General features: G+C 39.6%; 1 protein-coding gene and 1 long non-coding RNA gene across 2 annotated transcripts; one reads left to right on the top strand and one right to left on the bottom strand.

Moving 5' to 3' along the window:
* The first annotated feature begins 648 nt into the window (after positions 1 to 648).
* slc15a2 (solute carrier family 15 member 2) lies at positions 649 to 19875 on the top strand. The gene is made up of 22 exons (XM_015047389.1): positions 649 to 1337; positions 4418 to 4505; positions 6107 to 6248; positions 6423 to 6515; positions 6751 to 6850; positions 8389 to 8479; positions 8556 to 8633; positions 9853 to 9935; positions 10058 to 10141; positions 10238 to 10327; positions 11816 to 11860; positions 12116 to 12151; positions 14108 to 14196; positions 15329 to 15410; positions 15593 to 15718; positions 16082 to 16246; positions 16535 to 16581; positions 16672 to 16779; positions 16865 to 16964; positions 18217 to 18360; positions 18690 to 18794; positions 18918 to 19875. The coding sequence occupies exons 1-22, from the start codon at positions 1329 to 1331 to the stop codon at positions 19125 to 19127; spliced, it is 2115 nt and encodes a 704-aa protein (XP_014902875.1). The 5' UTR covers positions 649 to 1328; the 3' UTR covers positions 19128 to 19875.
* LOC106956505 (uncharacterized) lies at positions 12103 to 18985 on the bottom strand. Its single transcript, XR_001426784.1, has 3 exons — positions 18893 to 18985; positions 18674 to 18800; positions 12103 to 12188 (listed from the first exon to the last, which is right to left on the bottom strand). It is a non-coding gene; the product is annotated as an uncharacterized LOC106956505 (long non-coding RNA).
* Positions 19876 to 20262: the final 387 nt, after the last annotated feature.

Genomic DNA, 20262 nt, shown 5'->3' on the forward strand with positions numbered 1-20262 from the left:
GCTGGGTGCACATGGGTGTGGCTGGGTGAGGACGACAAGAGGAGAGGAGAGGCCAATTGTACCACAACTACAACTGCCTGTGATAACATTCAGCATCACTTTGCATAATTTCCACTGAACCGTATATGAAACGCACATGAGGCGAGGCGTTTTAATACTGGTACATTTTTATTAATGTAAGACATTCCTTAAATGTGTCAACATTCTGAAGTTATAGTGCATATTTTCAGGTCCAACATTCTCACATGGGACGTTCTGTAGGCCTGTTTATCAATATAATGAAATTTGAATCACCAAAACTGACCTCAGCCCGGGGCCCTCCTCATTCTGGCTGCGGCCCTGTGCGAGCGTGTCAACGTGAATACAAATGCAGGATTAGAAAAACAGTGTGTTGATAAGAACATGTGACGTTTGCTCAGGACTTTATTTTGGTCATCCTTACTCAACATGAGGAAATGACCGCAGTGGTTTTCAGGCTTGCAGTGACCTCAGTGGTGTCTTTCCAAGGAACAACAAAAGACAGCACGTAAAAAAAAAATAAAAAAAATCATGACTTCTCATCCTGAATGGTTTAGATCCGTCATCGCTCCTTCACACCTGACGCAAATGATGTGAATGACGTCATGACACCTTTATTTAAATCAGCTGAGATGAAGCACAATGAAAAGTGGTGGTCAGGTTTGGGACATATTAGGAACCTTTTCAGTGTAGACATGGAAGAGGCTGCTGCAGTGTGATTAACACACACGCACACACACACAAAGAGGGAGTGCGTGTTGCTCATAGTGATTTTAATGACCATGCCTTTGAAATTATCCAGCCGGACAGCCTGGACAGCACTGCCAGAACACTTTGACCCTGGATCCAGGACCAGGTCTGCGTCCGAGCACAACAACGGCGCTATTGTACAGCCCGAGAGGCTGCTGCTGCTGGGGCCCCCCGCCTCCCTCTCCACTTCCACTAACGGACCTCCTGATCCACGGAAAGTTTGTTAAACGCCAACTTTCTGGACAGAACGCGAGCTTATTGGATCGGATCGGACTGGAAGGCGCAGTTTGTCTCACATGGCAATAAGACCAAAGTTTTCCTCCCCAGTGGTGGAAGATTAACTTTAAAGTCGTCGGCGTTTTTACGAGCAGCGTGATCTCGTTTTCTTCTTCTTCTTCTTTCTATTTATTTCCGAGCCCCGTCAGAGAGAGAGAGAGAGAGAGAGGGGACGGACTTGGAGGTGAAGTCGGAGCTGCCTGATGCTTCAGTAAACAGAGATCCACAGAAACAACAAAAGTCGCAGGGTGGGCAAAAAAAAAAAAAAAGAAAACAAAGGCAACATGGGCAAGGTAAATACGAGCGATGTATGTGTGTAGTGTGCGCATCAGTTTGCATGTTTTATTTACTTTTGTTGAGCGCGCATTTTTATGTTTTTTTTTTTTTTTTTCTTTTTAAACTAATTTGTTGAAAAGTTCTGGGTCTGCTTCGGACTTGGATTCGATCCTGTTTCGGATTATTTATTTTTTTATTTGGCTTTCTGAGTCGGGGATCCGATGGTGTTCGATTTAATTCGGGGTGAAATTACGCAACCGCCTCCTCTGCAGACGGACAGTTAAAAAGTTGTTTTGGTGAAAGCTGATTGCCACGCGTACCTCCAACTATCTTCCCCGGGACGGAAGCACATCGCAGCGGCACATCTCTTTACTTTGCGTTAGTAAAATGACGCTTATCAACGCCAGATGAGCTGAGGATGTCCTCTCTGCTCGAACAGACTGCGAGTGAGAAGTCCTCACAGTCTGTTCTGTCCGCATTTTTTTTTTTTATGAGATAAGAGAATTACTCGCTACATCTGTGAGGCTTCAATGTCACATGGCAGTTTTTTTTAAAAGATTAAATTAAGTTTAGTTTAAATTGTCTGTGAATTATTAGAAGGGTAGGGGAGCGAGTAAACAAGTTTGGCTGGTCCCCAAACTTGTGTGGACAAGTTTCCTATTGCTTTACAGTGAGCATTTATAGGTTTAAAGCGCGTATAAACCGATAAACCATTTCAAAACTGTTCTTAAGCACACTGGATAACTACAGCAGGGTGTGTATTATTGAAAGAGTTGCAGAATCGAAGTATCTTGAGCAAGTTTTTTTTTAATTTTACACCTAATAAAAATGGTCATGCATAAAATGAAGACCTGTGAGAATGAGTTTGGATCAAACTGCTGTCTTTTGATCACCTGCACTGCATCCTACCCTGACGAGCAAGCAACACTTGATGCATGTGATGGTGTTAACCATATAGATACATTTTAACAAATACTGACTCTATCATTCATCCACATTGTGCTTAAGGCGGATGGTGCCTCTGCGAGTACGGAGGTGTTGCTGCTGCGTAACAGTAGTAGTGGTTAGAAACTCTGTAGAAGTTTCTTTTTTTTGTTGTTGACATTTTGTTTTTGTAAAACAAACAGAAAAGGGCCTCACCCTTTCTCTTGAAAGTTCAACTATTGCCCAGCCGGTTCGATATTTGACACTTCAGATGAAAACCTGCATCCATTTCCCCTGTTGTCAGTGTAGCACATATTTCTTCATACTTGATGTTCTTTTCAAGAAAGACTAAAATAGTATATCTGGTGTCATATCACAGCTGGAGACATTTTCTGGCAGTCCTGCGTCATTTACAGAATTAGCTTGTGGTCAACATTTTATCATGTTGTATAAATGAATATGATGGGCACAGAACCGTGTGACTTGAATGCGGTTTAAACTTAAACGTTCCTGGTTTCCTGCTATCTCCTTGGATTATTTGGTGCTACTTTTAGCATTACGCTTCTTCTATTTTCTTTTTTACGCCTGCTGCATTGAGGTGAGCTCTTAAACGCATCTCGATGGGCGCTATGTGTGCCTGAAAAACGCACAATGCTGCCCCTTTAAAAATGTTTTGTACAAGACAAACATAGCCTGAGTAGATGCTATTTTCTAATGGTTTAATTTAAAATCGAAACAAGCACTGTCATGTACAATTACCCGCTTCTTAAATCAAGCATTAAACAAATTTAGTTCTGTTTTGCTGAATTCAATTTTGGACCAAAATGGACCAAAATTCCTCCAAGAATTCACCTGCAAACTTATCCAGAAGGTCACACAAGAACCCAGAATGACATTTAAAGTACTTCACAACTTACTGACCTGAGTTGGTGTTTATAATGTGGAAATAAGAAAAACTGCTGAACCAAAAAGCTGACAATTCAACACCGTGATATTATCTGTAATTTTTAATTCGGAGGAAGAATAGTTAGACAAACGTTGCAAATCTCTGACACATTTGAATTAGATTATTGCAGCCTAATAAATGACCTAATTTACTAATCAGTATTAATGTTTCTGTTTACACGGTCCTCTTTAATATTACGCCTCATAAACACAGGTTGTATATTCATCTACTTAATTACAAATTACTTTACAAACAGACTAAGCATACAAACTAAACTAGGAATTAAATGACGTCAGCTATAAGACGTGCCTCATTGATTCTTACGGGTCTCGTTGATTCTTCTCGTACTGAATGGGTAACCTGGGCCCATGGTGACCCAACGTGGTTTCACCAAATCAACCAGAAAACTGTAGCGTTGGTGTTTCATGAGCCACAACTCAAACAGACGCATCCAGGACACGAGCTACAACTGTCGACTTCCTTGTGTCACTGAACCACAAACACCAGAAGAGTCTTACCTTGGCTAAGGTGATCAACGGCTCAAAAGTCCTCAGCAGATGAAAATACATTTTCCGTTTTTGATTTGGGAATCAAGATCCCAGAGTCTGGAGGAAGAGTGGAGAGGCACAGAATCGAAGTAGCTCGAAGTCCATTTGTATAGCAAAGAGTTGGTATACAAATGGGTTCCGTTTTTTTCCCCTAGAGTTGTTCCGTACAAAACCTACGAAGGCAATTCAACATTGTGTATGCTTATTTTCTACGTGGAAAGGCTCCACTTGTGAAAGTGTTTTTTCAGTGCATTTCCTCATACTGTTGCCACTGTAACCAATGGTAAAGTGAGTTAAACAGAAGGAATGCAAATGCAATTCAGTGTGATATTTTATGGTAGAAACTGGTGTTGCTAAACATATATTTTCCACTCTTGCGCAGCATCTGATCCCATCAAAGGTCTCACAGCTGTTAAACTTTCATCAAACCACTATTTGTGCATAATAATTAACCTGGAATGTCACGACAAACAGAGCAACGTCGACAACATTCCTCTCCCGTCACGGCAGAAGCAGGAAATGGAGACTTTATTGATCGGATCCGCGTTTGTTTGGAATTGGCAAAAGGCTGGAAGATAACGTCAGAGCGGATTTACTGTCATTTATTAGGTTTCTTTGTCGTGCTGTAAAAGTGTGGACTTAATTTATTCTGAATGCATGTTGTTGTTGGTCTTTTTAGAAGCTATGTGGAACCAACTACCCAACCAGCATCTGCTTCATAGTGGTGAACGAGTTCTGTGAACGTTTCTCCTACTATGGCATGAAAGGTAAGGGATGCTTTCTGTGGATTCTCCTGGTTGCTCTCTCCTTCAATGACCACATGTTTGTCACAGTACAGACTTGCACAAAACCAGTTTCCTGCTCAACAGTGTTTACATTTCTCATGTAAAAGTCTCCATAAGATGTTTTTAGCTTAAAATCGCCGTTTAGAAAGCGGGCGGCGTTCACTCTAAGAAATCAGCGAGAGAAAAGAAGCTTTTAGTTTTTGGGGGGTTTTTTCCCTGAGTTTTCTTTCTGAATTATATAAAATCCAAGCCCAAAGTTGGCCCCTGAGTTTATCACTGGCACATGTTTTTTTTTTTTCAGTCTGTTGTAAAATGTTTCAAAACATCATTTTTTTTCTCACTGTCAAATGGGACAATTATAGAACCACAAATTACTGTGAAACGTTTTCCTCTAGAGTTCCAGATTTCTCATGGTGATGAATGCTGGAGGTTTTCCTTCCAGGTCGTTGTTATTCTTTTTTTTAAAAAGTGCATTAAACTGTATATTTTACCTGCTTTCGACACTGCAGTTAGTCTGAGTTAAGTTTGAAAAAATGAAGACAAATCATGTTTGACTTTCAGACCTCCGTAACGACTTTCATTCAGATTGTGTTTTCAGCTCAGATCAACAGTTTCCTGGCACTTCGGCACAACTGACTCACTTTATATAGAAGTTTCTCAATACCAAACAATCACGCAGAAAAATTTAATTATATACATTTCGGGTCAGTTGATTATGCTAAGTGGTAAAAGGTTTTGTCTTTAAACTAAGGAAACCCATCAAATTGAGCTCAGTTATTGAGTCTTTAAGTTTGTAGCAACCTTGTAAAAGAGAGGAAATCTCTTTAACAAGACAGAACACGCACTGGGTGTGCAGAAATGGAAAGTACTTTTTAAAAGCTTAATATTTCAGTTTTAAATATTTATTTACTGATTCTATATAAGATTCTGACTTTGAGATGCTGAATTTTCGGTTTTCATTATCAGTAAGTTACAATCATCAAAATAAATGTTTCTCTCTGTGTAAGGAATCTGTTTCACTTTGTGAAAGGAATCACAAAGAACATTGCACTTTTTCACAATTTTTATTTTTTTTAATCTTATTTCAAGTGTACCAACTTACAAGTAAATTTTCAGCAAGTCCTTAGTCATTAGTTCCTTAAAATTGCAGAAAACGTACCTGCTCCATGGGTAGATTATTTTCACTTATAACAAGATATTTTTCCAAATGTTATAAGTGAAATAATCTGCCAATGGAACAGGCACCTTTTGGTCAATATTAGAGAATTATTGACTTATAACAAGCTACTATATTTTAAGTTACTTATAAGTTAGTTTTGTCTTGCCCTAAAAACTATATAGACCAAAAATACTTGGTCAGATTTTGGGTTTTTGCAGTGTTGACAGACAACTAGTGAAGGAGACAGGAAGCTGAACTCAATACAAAAGGGTTTTTCTTTGTCCAACACATTAGTTTTCCAGTTGAATTGTACAAGCTAAATGTCACCGTACATGTGGGGAAAAAGCTTTGAAACCATTCGTCTCGCCACCTGGCCTTTTTTTTTAACACGGTCCCAGCTAATGCCTGTGTGCTCTGATCGCAGCGGTGCTGACGCTGTACTTCGTCAGCTACCTGAAGTGGGACAAGGACCTCTCCACCGCCATCTACCATGCCTTCAGCGGCCTCTGCTACTTCACTCCCATCCTGGGAGCCGTCATCGCCGACTCCTGGCTCGGAAAATTCAAGTGAGTTCGCCCGTCGCCTGGCCTCTGACCCCGGGGTCATCGCCAGCCGACACAAGGCCTAGTAATCCGCGTGTGGCGAGGGAGGGCGTGACCCGCTCTGACCACACACAGCCAAACAAAGAGATTAGAGGAGCTCAGCGCCGCGTGCACACAATGACTGTTTACTCCCAACAGGACCATCATCTACCTGTCCATCGTTTACGTGATCGGCCATGTGGTCAAGTCTGTGGGAGCCATTCCCACTGTGGGAAACACTGACGTGCACATGTAAGTCACAGATCCTGGACCTTTTTTGCACTCGCACAGACCTGATTTTATCAAAATGAGCAAAAGAAAGTCATTAACTAAAATGGAGAAAGAACTGCACATTAAAAAAATAACAAGAAATGCTTTCCAGCGTTGTTTTAGAGTTTAGAGCCATTAAACTCTGTCTTAATTTTGTCCAGTATGCTGGTGACGGTCGTTCTCAGTGTGTCTGATTTTCATTTTTTTTGTGCTCCAGCGGTTTGTCCATGTTTGGCCTGATCCTCATCGCGTTGGGCACCGGAGGAATCAAACCGTGTGTAGCAGCGTTTGGAGGAGATCAGTTCGAGGAAGAACACGTAAGCGTCTAATCAGCGAGGGTTTATGGTGTGGCTCTTTGCCAAGGGCAGCATGGCCGTGGGGGCAGCCTGACACCTGACAAATATAAAATAAACACTTACAGATGATACAAATATCAGCTGAATATTAATTCAGTTGAAAGTTTACTTCAACTGAATGTATTGGTATCACTTGAGATATTGGGAATTTAGCACTTTTGAAGTGAGACCTTCTGCTGCTTGCTATCTTTTCCTTATATTGAAGAGATGATACAAATATCAGATATGATTCCTACATTATCTAAGAAGGACACAGCGTGAGAATTAAACCATAAAAAGAATTGATAGGTTGAGAAATGAGATTAAATTAGTCCTTTATCATGATGAGTTGACGCATTCAAGTAAATCCAATGTGTGTAAACATCTTTATCACACACTTATCACTTTGGGCTGGTAATTGTAAAAAGTGTTTTTGGTTTAGTGAATCTGATCAACATTTCTCACTCTTCTTTTTAAGCTGAACTTTACGTGAAGGTGTTCCTTCAGGCAGAGCTTTCTTGCTCTGGATACAGTTTGTTTGCATTTTCCTCGCTGGCTCTGCACCCCAATAGACACAGGCGTCCACTAGGATGATAGATGAGTGACAAAGTGATGACATTTCATTGTGTCGGTTTATACACAAACCAAAGTTGGAAATGCAGCACAGGCGGAAAAACTCCCATGAGCCATTGCTTGAAAAGCTGTGTGTTTTGAATAGGTTTTGGCTTGTGTGCGTGTGTGTGTGTAAACATAAAAGTTTGCCTCACTGAGTTATTTCTGCAAACTCCTGCTTTGGTAAGTTGTGCCAATAGTTATGGTGTCACAATACAACTTTTTCACTTGCGATACGATAACCATATCGCAGCTCTGAGTCTCGGCCGATACCAGTATTGACCCAATATGATGGCACCATGAATCGTACAAACTTTTGCTACATATTTTGGTGGTTTGCTCAAACAGAAAACAATAGTCAACAACAACAATTGACACAGTCATTATTAAATGGTGCCGCAAAGTAAATGCTAGTAGACTGATTTAATTGTAATGCTCATACAGGAGATTTTAGATGCAGGCTGATGCGAGCCGATATTAAATTTTTAGCTGATATTGGACTGATTTCAGATATCGATATCTGAAATCGCTGAACCACTAGCATCTCTTTTAGTCTACGCTTGATTGTTTGATTATATTGCATTTAACACGACTTCACTTTAAGGGGGAAAAGCTATTAGGTGCTTTTCTGGGGTAAATTGGTACCATGGTAGGTAGTTTTTACTTATTTTATTTATTTATTGTTAAAGGCAGTTTAGTCAGGATTAATGTGCAAAAATGTCAGAAAATCTACCTGCTCCAGAGTAAAATATTTGAAATTTTTTTCTCACAATGCTCTTTTGATTTGAAAACCATTATTATTGTTTAGAAAATACTAAAAACAAGTGAAGCGTTCCATAAAATATTAAAGATCCAAGTGCACAGTCACATTTTAACTTTTTTAACTCTTTTTTTCTCTTTACCTGCAGATAAAGGAAAGACAGAAATTCTTCTCAATTTTCTACATGTCGATCAACGCCGGGAGCGTTTTGTCGACGCTGATAACGCCCATCCTCAGAGGTGAGCGTTCGCCGTTGTAACGTTCAGCATGCGCCGCGCATCCCTGGCGTCGCTAAACGCCGTCTGCCCCCCTCAGGTGATGTGAAGTGTTTCGGTGACGACTGCTACGCCCTGGCCTTTGGCGTTCCTGCAGCGTTGATGGTCGTGGCTCTGGGTAAGGATTTTATCGGCTCCTCTTCGCCCCAGGTATTTAAGAAGCAGCAGGGAATTCAAATATTTACAGAACAGCCTGAGAAAAATGTGATGGAATCTGGTGTCTGGTATTCAAAGACGATAAGAGACCAAATTAATATTTGTTTTTACACAAAGTCGTTACAGATGGATAGAAATGTTCGATTTATTTATTTTTGTTTGGTTTTACTGAGCCTTTTTTTTGTGTGTGTGTGTGAATGTGGAGCCGAAATCATATTTGGTATAAAACATATTTGTCATAATTGCTACAGGTTTTAGCAAGTATTAAAATACGCAAACTGCAGTAGAAAAATCTAAACGTTTATAATCTACGGGGACCTTGATGCCGTTGCAGGATGTGGGCGTCATTACAGGCTGCAATGTGCATGCTGAGGCTGTTTTCACAAGCCGGGCTTCACCCTGATCAAGGCCCGATCTCATCCGTTGTGACGGCCAGTTTTCTCTGCCCGTCGTTTCCCCGTCAGCCCTGATCCGTGCGGGATTCATGCCAGATCTCCTGCTGACTGTGGGAGCAAACTGTGACACCAATGACGTACAGATGGATGTCGAGTTTAGGCTGAAAGGAGCTTTAGCATTCGAGGTTTAATTTGTGTTGTTGTTTTGAGCGAGGAAAAAATAAAAACGTTCTTTCCAAGAATGTTTAACTGAAGATCAACTATGTGTTACTTAAAGAAAGACGGTCAGGATGGGAACCGTATTTTGTGAATATGCGGTTTATTTCAGTAAACGGCAGACATTTTCAAAGAGAAGAACTTGAGTTTAAGACATTTTTAAATGCGTTTTGCAAAAATGTATTAAGCCACAAGAAATAAAATCCTAAGATCGGTTTACTGAAGAGCAACTGTGTGCGACAAAAAAAATCTTCAAGATGGTACTTTAAAAAAAAAAAAGAAACGCTAAGAACCCCTGGAAAAAGTGAAAACGGTTTAAAAAAAAGTTAGATAAAGAAATGTAGGTAAAAACAAACAACTTTAGGACCTAAGAGATGAAATTTAAAAAAATCAAACAAACTCAGGATGACTAAAAGTAGAGAGAACCAAAGAAAATGGTCAAAATGAGCAAGTATGCTTTGTGAAATATTTTAATAGAGGACAGACTTTTGGAAAGACTTCTGTTTCCTCTCGTGTTTGGAAAATAAATCGGTTTGAGCTGATGCTAGTTCTCCATCTGGTCCTCCACAGCTGTGTTCATATTTGGCAGCGGCATGTACAAGAAGACGCCGCCTCAGGGAAACGTCCTGGGGGAAGTCTGCAAATGTATCGGCGTGAGTCACTTCATCTCCCACTCCTGTCAGGCTTAGGGTTAGACATGAGTGTGCGTGGGATTAGCTCAGTGCACATTGAAGTAGGATTTGTTTCTTTAATTCTTATTTCTTCCTCCGGTCAGTTTGCCATCAAAAACCGCTGGAACAGCTCAAAAGATGGCCTCAAGAGGAAGCACTGGCTGGACTGGGCTGAAGACAAATACCCGGTAACGACCCGCAAAACGCCATCGCAGCTTCTTCACGATGTAAACTCGCTTAAACCTTCACGAATCCATCCGCGTTTCTGCTCCTCTGTTTAACAGAAGCGACTGATTCAGGAGATCAAGATGGTTCTGCGGGTTCTGGTGCTCTACATCCCCCTGCCGATGTTCTGGGCTCTGTTTGACCAGCAGGTACAGGCTCACATTCATCCCGCTTAGCAACGACATTAAAGCCCTGACCATTTAGCAGCTTGTGTAATTGACCGATTGTAAATTATGTAATAGGACAAAACATGCATTGCCATAAGAAATACTGAAGTTCAAGAGTTTTCTGCTTTCACTTTTTAAATTATTTTTTAAACAATTGAATTATTTTCTCTTCAACCTCTTGAACAGAGAACAGCCAGTAGGAATATTGCAATCCACAGTTAAGGAAACATCCAGTACAAAACATCATGAGCATTGAATAGTAGCTGTAAAGAGTAAAGCTTACTGCGTAGAAGCTTAATCATTAATTTTTTGACCGTAAGTGCTGCTTGGACAGAGTATAACTAAAATGTCCAACTAGAAATACGGCTGATTGTTTGAATCCAATGAAGATTTTCCCAAAACATGGGTGTCCAAAGTGTGGCACAGGAGCCATTTGAGGCCCTTGAAATGATTGAGTGTGGTCCCTCCAATGCAATGTAAGAATAGTGCAAATGTGACTGACTAGAACAGGCAGTTTATAGGATGGAGAAGGCATTAAAAAAGCAAAACATATTTTGTTGCTGAAATTAGCCTATGAAAATTGACCCTAAATTTTCAGGAATTGTATATCTGTCTGCTAATTAATGTCAGACCTTTTCTTATATTTTGGATCTACTGCAGTGAACCCCTGGTATTTCTGGGGATAAGGAACCAATGTCAAAAATGCTTCAAACTGCCTATTTTAATAGTTAAACCTCAAAATGCACTAAAACAAACAGTGGTAACCATCCTGGCTCTCCTGCAGAAGCTACATCTACAGTCTTCCTTATTTCCACTCTTTAGGGGAACAGCCAATCGGAGCCCCCCCCCAAAAAAAACAACAACCCTGAATGGTGCGTCTTGATTGGCTCCTTTGCAAACATTAGCCAATCATGTGTCAGCTAGGTTTGAAGTTCATCTTATGAAGATGCATTTTCTTTAAAGTATGTCAGATATGCTCTGCGTAAAAATGATTCATGAATACTGAATGGTGAATATCCTGGGATTGACTGCAATTTAGTTCTTTCATTATAGTCAAAGTTTCCTAAATATCTGAACATGTTAAAGTTAAAAAAAAAACATGCAAACATTTGTACATCTTAGCTCATCGTCAGCATTACTGCTCTGTGAGAGAAGCTCTACTTTTACTGACCCTGAGCATGAAACAAAGTATCAATTTGTATATTAGTATCCGGTCAAAGCTTGTTTTATTTAATTCTCTACATGGAGCAATGAAAACTTCACGACATTTACGATTCCTGACTTTCAGTTTTGATGAGCTCCTCCTTCACTTGGTGTAAAAACAGTTGGAAAAAGATTTAAAAAAAAAATAAAAAAAACTACAGTTTTCATCGATGGCATATGAAGTATTTATTCAGCTCTATTTTTATTATTTTTGTGATCTCAGGGTCATTCTGCCGATGCAACTCTGAGCTGGTTTCTCTATTGCAGGGTTCCCGCTGGACTCTCCAAGCCACGCGGATGAACTTGGCTTTTGTAAGTCTGTCTCTTTAATCATTTGAATGTGCCAAAAAAAAAAAAAAAAACATTAAATGCTGACATTTGCACTTTGATATCTGTGGGTGGATTTTGATGTGAATCCGATTGCACAAACCGTCCCATAAAGCAGACCTTCCTCCACGTTCTGACGTTTTATTCCAGTAACTTTTTATTGTTTATGGCTTAGATAACCCATGCAGTGCCCAGTTTTGGATTCACTTAGTTAAATTTTAATTTTCTGTGTCATAACAGGGAGAATCCTTCACAATTAAGCCCGACCAGATGCAGGTACGTGCAGCTCATTCTGCCATCGGTTTCCTATATGCTGTGAATAAAGAACAAACTATTACAGGATGTCCAGACAGAGTGCGATGCATTCTCATGAAACCTTCGTAAAGTGACGCGATTTTAATGTTCATGAGTGGAAATTATGGGCTTCAAAGTTTACTTTTCATTTGGGGGGGGAAAAATAAAACAATTTCCCATTTTACTTGAGTTCTGCAATATTTTATCTTCATTTCATTCTTTGTTGAAAATCATCCTACATTAGACTGCATTTCTTTCATACTTCTTCACTCTGTTTATGCCCCTTTTCCTCTTTTGAACAATAACCGCTTGAAACCTAGGAGGAAAAATGTATAGAAAAGACTTGCAGATAATAACTGTGATTTATATAGATTATAGGGAGTTATTATATTTTGAGAAACAGATGTAAATATAGAGGAAGTTTGTTTGGAAGTTTTGTCCTCTCCTTTTAAGACAAAATGTTTAAAATGTCCAGTTTTATGGTACAAATTACTTAAAAAAATGTTTATTAACAAATTGTTAGATTACACTATTTATCTCAACACCCATTTTTAAAGTTTTTTTTGTTTTTTTAACAATAAACTTTTTTTTTGTTTGTATTTTATTTTATCTTTGGCAATCAACTATTTGCGCTTTAAGGCATGGAATGCATGTTTAAAATGTCACCTTCACTGGGACAAAAATAAGCAGAAGCTACCCAAAACTCCTTATTTTTATATTCATAAATAACAAAATAAAAAATCAAAGCATTCAAAATGCCAAATATAATGAGAGAGAGCTGGAAATAATTACGAAAATATGCCTCAGGCCTGCTGAAGTGAAATTTCAGAGGAAAAAAAAAAAACCTTATCACCATGGCGATTACAGCAGACTTGTTTATATTAACTGTTAGATTTTTTTCACTAATTCTGATTTACTGATCTTTAAAGAAAAAAGTGTCTCGTTCCATTTCGTGTTCAATTGATTGCTGCTTTTTTTAAGCTGATTTTATTAGGAGCCACTGAAGCAAAAACTGTGACAAGAAACGGCCAAAACCGTCAGCGGATGTTCATGAGGCGTGTGTTTTTGCAGCTGTAGGGCCAAAGTCGGCAGAAATAAGCTACTAGTGGGGTCGTTTCCTGGCTCCAGGTTTTCATTTCTAGGAACACTCTCTGTATCTGCATTCGCACTTGATCAGCTCAACCAATCCAGTGGTTGGTTGAGCTCATATTGACCTAAAAACAACCAAAATGAATAGGAAAGTAACATTTCCCAAAGGTAAAATAGGTTGATTTGTATGATTTTCGTATAACGTTTGTCAAGTGTATGCTTTTAGTTTAGTTTTCTTTATTTCTTACTGACTGCTGTGCTTTGGTGACAATAGCGCCCTCTTTGTTTGTTCTATGCATCTTTGTGTCTGTCCCTCCTTCATGCAGCTGAGGTCATTTGAGTTCACATTCATAAGACACAAACATATTTTCTTTTGTTGCCACCTGTGAGTTTGATGTCATGTGGCTTTCAATGGCCGTGTTTAAAGGTTGACCTGTCTGTAAATGTACAGCAGAAATCTGTCACATTAAACCCCCAAAACTGTAAATGTTGTTTTGACGTGGTAGAACAAGATGCTATAAAAAATTTATTTATCTCGTTTTGCTTCTCTTTCCCCCCCCCCAAAAAAAATCCTCACATTTTATTTTTACATTTCAGTGTCGGTATTTGCATTTTCAAATTAATAGTCAAATGTTTTTTTTTTCTTCTAAGTTTTCAATTCTGCATCCACCGCATGAAGACCGCCGGTGTTAAAAGCCGCCGTCACTGTTATGTCAACACTTTTATGAGCGCTTATCGCTGCCATCTTCTCTTTAAGCTCATTATATTTTAACAATGAAGCGTTTATGAGTTCTGTTGAAGTTTTATTGGGCCATTAAAAGGCTGCTTTTCCTCATGTCCGCTGCCCAGTTGCTGAACGCGCTGCTGATTCTCGTCTTCGTACCCATCTTTGACCTCATCATTTATCCGCTCGTCGGCCTCTGCAGAATCAAAATCATGTGAGTAAACCGCTGTTGTTCTGGACGCTGCGGCCTCTCCACATTTGAGCTATCGACTCAAATACGGAGCGTGAATAAAATCAAAGAAAGAAATGACGCACAGTACTCAAGCAATATTACTTTGACACCAAAGTAAAGGACTAATTTAAAGAAAATGCAAATCTGCATCCATCAATATAAACTCTACAACTACTTAAAATTATTGCTGTTAAACTAATGTGGCAATACATTTGACCAATTTATTATTATTCACCGTAATAAAAACTCATGAGCTACATATATTATATGTCACGTTTCCTTCATTAAGATGTTCACAAACGCATCATCAGCCATTGATTAATTTTTGGACATAAAATGTTTTTGGTTTTTTTCTGTGATGGTTTCACAATGGAATAAAATGTCAAGGCAAACTTTGAAAAGTGTGAGCTACATTTTCACTGAAAAAGTGGAGAAATAGTCAAACAGATGAATTAAAATCATAAACCACTTTTAGGAAAGAGACATAAGAAAAGCTACCAAATGCAGGTGCAGCTGATTAACCTGGACAAGTAATTGCACTATAAAAATATAGAGATAAAATTGTTTACAATATGATCTTATTGGATAAAAAAAAAACAAAATAATGGCAAATTAAGTCATCTGTGGTACAAGTCTATCCTTTCAATGTTTTGACGTGTGTAAAAATTGTGACAGGGTAACATCAAGACTGTTACAAAATGAATAAATAAACGATGAGGAGCGATTTAACATCAGCTGCTGATTAAACGAACAATCCTCACAATAAAGACCTGAGGTGGAAGATCAGTGGTTAGGAAACGCCTGAATGATGGGCACAATCTTTAAGATGGTCGAAAACCATCGTCGAAATCAAAAGTTTGAGTAAGGAAAAAAGGGGAAAGGTTTGATTCTTTTGTCAGAAATCTGAATAAAAAAGTCACCGACTCGTCCTGGATCAAAAAGGAAATATCGACAAATATTAGAAAAATGTTTCTGCAGAAAAACGATGCAACACTGGTCTTCAACATCACGATCATCAAAGAGATGCCAACTAAACTGAGTTAAAATAATTAATTCTTGTTTTTTGATGCCTCCAATTCCTACATAGTACATGACATTGTCACTCTGCCTTCAGGCCTCTGAGGAAAATGGCCACAGGGATGATCTTTGCAGCTCTTGCCTTTGGAGCAGCCACCCTGGTGGAGATCAATGTTGTGGTACGTCTGAGCGCGAATCACGCCGTTACCGCAAGATTTTACTCTTAAAGCCTTTTATGTTTATCGGAGGTAACGCTGATGCCTCCTATCAGTAAATGTGTTTTACCTTTTAACGACGATGAATCGGTAAGGTGTTGATGAAGCGGCGTTCTGTCTGTTGACCAGTGTGATTGTGTCTGCAGAAAACGGTGGTGGAACCAGCACCTGCCGACCAGAGTCTGCTGCAGGTCTTCAACCTGGCAGACGGAGACGTCAGCGTGAAGGTCGCCGGCGGCAACCTGTTTCAAGACCCCATCAAAAAACTTCAGGTAACTTGAAAAACGCCTGGAAAGCCATTTAATTGTTTTAGTTGTCTTTTTGTTTTTTTTGTAAAACCAAGAACATTTATTCTTAGTTTTTGTTGTATTTGTTCCAACCTAATTTTTCTTTGTTTTATTTATTCTTTTATACCAGTAAACTAGCCTCAGTGCTACACAGAGATGCCATGAAAACGATTAAATAACATATTTCAACAATTTTATACCAAAATTTTATTTGCTGTTGGAAAACTCTTTACTGTTGTTCTGCTTCGGGTCATTAATGGTATTTTGTTTTTAGTTTTATTTTAAAAATTGTGGTTTTATGTTCATATTTTGACCGCTAACGTTCTGCTCTCTCTCTCTGTCTCTCAGGACCCCTCGGCATACGAGCTTCTCCCACTGGGGGCCCCCAACAAGGAACTGAGATTTGACGTCATGTTTAAGGAAACGTCGTATTCTTGCAGTCATGAATTTGAAGAACGAAAAGCTTACAGTCTCATCGTACACGAGAAAGCTCCTGGTATTGAGTGCAAACTTGTAGGTACACTTATGACTTTTTTTTTGATGATGGCTTTAATTGTTAAGGTTAACATAAGCTAAACATTTCTCGTGCAAGGTAAAGTTAATAACTGGTGTGTATATTAACAGTAGTCAGGAGACTTTATGTAGTTAGCTTTTCTTTTGTTGGCAATTTATGAAAAATAACTGAGTGTAGTTCATGTCCAAATGTCTGAAAACTGAAAGAATACCGCAGATAAGCTAAGAATACAATGCTAAAGTATGTTACTGATAGAAAACTGCCTCAGTGTCCATGTTTACTTTCAGGTGGAGGATTACATCACCAAAAATGAAGACGGGAACCCGAATGTGCGGTAAATGACGTTTGTTCCTGTGGATTGTATTGGTTTTCATGTAATCTGATCTAAATAAATCTGTGACGGTTTCCGTTGAATCCTCCACAGCTTCTTCAACACGTTGCCAGAAGCCATGAACATAACTGTGGGGGAAACGGAGTTTTACGTTCCCCAGAAATACAGCATGTCTGCAAGCAGCAGCGTGAATCGGGGACTGTGAGTATTACGCCTAAGGTGGACATCGGAATCAGAGTTATTGATTTCCTGACTCAATCAAGCTCCAATCCAACTTTTTTCCCAGCTACGCGGCCGTCCGCTGCAGCCACCAGACAAAGCAGTGTGAGAATCTCTACCTGGGCCTGCTGGACTTTGGAGCTTCTTACTCTATCGTCCTGGTGGAGGTAAAGACTCCTTCAACTAAAACTGATTTTATTTCCATCATTCTTGTAAAGCTTTGACCTGCTGTGTCTGAGAGATTTTAGTCGATTCTGATTTCTCTTTAAAAGCAGCGGCATAATCGGACATAAGAACAGCGTTCAGGATATTTCTTTCTACCCTTCCTGCCGTTAATGGTCAGTAATTATTTTTGTGAGAGTAGAGGTGATGCAACAGTGCAGAGAGCAGTTGTTGTAAAACAGGGGTCCCCAAACGTTTTCCTGCAAGGGCCACATGACTGTTCCTTTTTCTGGTCGGGGGCCGGTCTTAGTTTTTTGAGAAAGAAACCTTAGAAAAGTTTTGTTGACGGGGAGGGAGGGGGGAGGGAGAGTGAAACTGTGGACCGTGGGGGGGGGATTGGATTACTGCCGACGACATATTCGCGTTTGTATATAGATTTTTACCCGGAATGCAAATGGAAAAAGAACCGTGAGCGAAACGGTGACTGGTACTGACTGGTATATATGCCATTGAGGGAAACTAAGTTTCATATCTGCTCAAGAGCCCCCCTGGTGGCTGAAGGAAAATCCACATATATATGAAAAAAAAACACTGAATGCTCTCTGGTATTGTTCAGGGGGCCGGACCAAATGAGGAGGCGGGCCAGATCCGGCCCACGGGCCGTAGCTTGGGGACCCCTGCTGTAAAACATAAAAACAAAATGAATGGAGGGTTGACATTTAGCATCTTACATTAGCGACTAGCATGGATAGCATAGCTACTAAATACTTCACTAAAGAATGTTGACTAAGTAGAAGTTTGAAGCTCATTAGGATAAAACCTAGCACCTTATTGACATGCATGCTGTCGTCTTCTTGTTATCTGCTGAAAGTCTTGCTCTTTCTCACTTTATCACAGCCCAAGTGAACTGCACAAATGTCTCAACATGCACTAAACAATACGGTTTCTTTTTAAATGGTAAGCTCTACATCCTCCGGATTCATTTTAAAGACCTGACTGGACTAAAAATGGCTATAAAAGTAGCCGGGTAACAACCTCCACACTAAAGAGTGCTGGTATCACTTCAGATCACAGAAGAAGGTTACGTTTCCATCCTTCTCACCGCCAATCAGGGTTTAAAAAGAAAAAAGTTTCCAGTTCCTGTTGCCAGGCGAAGTCTGAGTGATTTCACACAGTTTGGCATAATTATAATATTTTGCACAACGTGACAGATATCTCTCTCTCTCTCTCTCTCTCTCTCTGTGTTTATCTCAACAGGAAGAAGGTAAAATTGTGGCTAAAAAGATGGAGGATGTGAAAGCCAACAACGTGCACATTGCCTGGCAGATCCCGCAGTACGCCCTGCTTACCGCAGGAGAGGTCATGTTCTCCATCACAGGCTTGGAGTTCTCCTACTCACAGGTCTGCCATGAAACTGTTAAAATAGTCTGTTTGTGTTGAGGTGCAGAATAAATAATATAGAAAAATAGAGAAAATGGCAGAAAGCTGCAGTTTTTCATGACGAGCTTGCAGCTAAATCTGCAAATAGAAAATAACTAATCCAGTTACTAAATGCCAAAACTACTTTGAAGGTGATTGAATAGTAAAGAAATCCAAATAATCTGGAACTCCAGCTCTTAAGGGTACAGCAAGAGATGTGTTTTTTATTATTATTATTGTTTTTGTGGGGGCCAGTTGTTTGAAACTTTAGATCATTGGGATATTCTTCGCTTACCCGTTTTGTCCTCCAGGCTCCGAACAGCATGAAGTCGGTGCTGCAGGCCGGCTGGCTGCTCACGGTCGCGTTCGGAAACGTGATCGTTCTGATTGTGGCCGAGGGGGCTGGACTGGAGCAGGTATCGCTTTAAGAAGACACCGAAAAAAAGACCTTTGACATAATTGAAGTCTTTCTAGCGACATAAACCTCTGTCTCTCAAGGGTTCAGTGTATTTACCACTTTTTGTGTGACATTTCCTCAGTGGAAAGAGTTCCTGCTGTTCGGCTGCCTCCTGCTGGGCGTCTGCATCATCTTCTCCTTCATGACCCACTTCTACACGTACGTCGACCCCGAACAGCTGAGCAAAATGTACGCCGGAGACTCGGGGAAGGAGGAGGAGGACGACGACGACAAGAAGAAGAAACATGACGACATTCCTCTGAACGAAAAAGAAACGAGCACCAAAATGTGATTTTTGCGACATAGGAAACGATTGTTTAATTTGTTTTATTTTTCAGGAATTCCTTGGTTATTAGACACTAAAGATCCAATATTGATGACATTGTTAAAATACTAATAATAATATATATATAATCTGTGAAATATTTCAATAGCCTACTCAATCTTGAGCTTGTAATCACACAGGAGGCACTGGAACCGGCTCGTGTATGTGTAACAATGTTTACCAGACGCAGTGATTTTTATTCTTTTTCCCTCTGATTGACAGTGTTTAACTTTATAATCTGTATATGTTTGCTGCTTACTTTGTCGCACAGTGAAATTCGTGAAATAACGTGGTTTACAATTGGTTTCTGAAACAATACTCGACAGCAAAAGAAGCTTTACATTGACACTTTTTTTTCTTAAGCTAAATTACAGTTTCATCAGGCTGGACTGTAATCTGTGATCACATTTACTGTAAGTATTATTACATGGCAGACCATGAAAACATCTGCTGTCCATCCAGCTTCTTCTCTGCCGCGGTCCTTTATGTTCATGCCGTCTTGATTTACAGGGAGCCTGTAATTCTGGCATTAATATGACCACTGTAGCAACGTCGTCGTTCTTCTTCTGTGGTGTCGTAATCTAAGCCAAAACCAAAGCTATAGACTTAATCCGTCAGGTTTCGTGGCCATTTTTTTTGTTTTTCCATTCAGGGAAGGTGGAAATCGAGCTGCTCCCAATGAACCTCTGTAAATAAATCTCTGATGGTGAAAGGATCTTGTTTTTATTAATATTTGTAAACGTGTCATTTTCTCTTTTAAAAAAAAAGATTAAAAAGGAAATCTATGGTAAAGCCATTGGTACTTCTGAATAAATATCAAGGAAAAGTTTAAGTAATTGAAAAATTACATGATATTGAATCATTAAACACAGTTTTATACACACTACTAAAGGATATTTAGCTTCTGAGAGAAATTTCAAGATGAACCCAAAATGCACCTGGACAGGGGAACCTAATATGATCTTCTCTTAACCTTTGAATGCACAGATACAACTGTTCATCCATTTGGTACTTTTTGCACAACTTCCTGTTCTCCAACAGGAAGTTGGTAAATTCACAGCAGGTGTTTGATCCAGGACCTGACAAATTTCCTGGTTCAATC

The sequence above is a fragment of the Poecilia latipinna genome, unplaced genomic scaffold (genome assembly GCF_001443285.1).
Source record: "Poecilia latipinna isolate Pla-1442-1.1 unplaced genomic scaffold, P_latipinna-1.0 Scaffold823, whole genome shotgun sequence".
Taxonomy (NCBI): domain Eukaryota; kingdom Metazoa; phylum Chordata; class Actinopteri; order Cyprinodontiformes; family Poeciliidae; genus Poecilia; species Poecilia latipinna.

Excerpts from the sequence above, each read along its gene's own strand:
- slc15a2 (XM_015047389.1), top strand. Across the intron at positions 16,965-18,216 it reads ACTCTATCGTCCTGGTGGAG|GAAGAAGGTAAAATTGTGGC; the intron begins GTAAAGACTCCT and ends TTATCTCAACAG. Across the intron at positions 18,795-18,917 it reads AGGGGGCTGGACTGGAGCAG|TGGAAAGAGTTCCTGCTGTT; the intron begins GTATCGCTTTAA and ends ACATTTCCTCAG.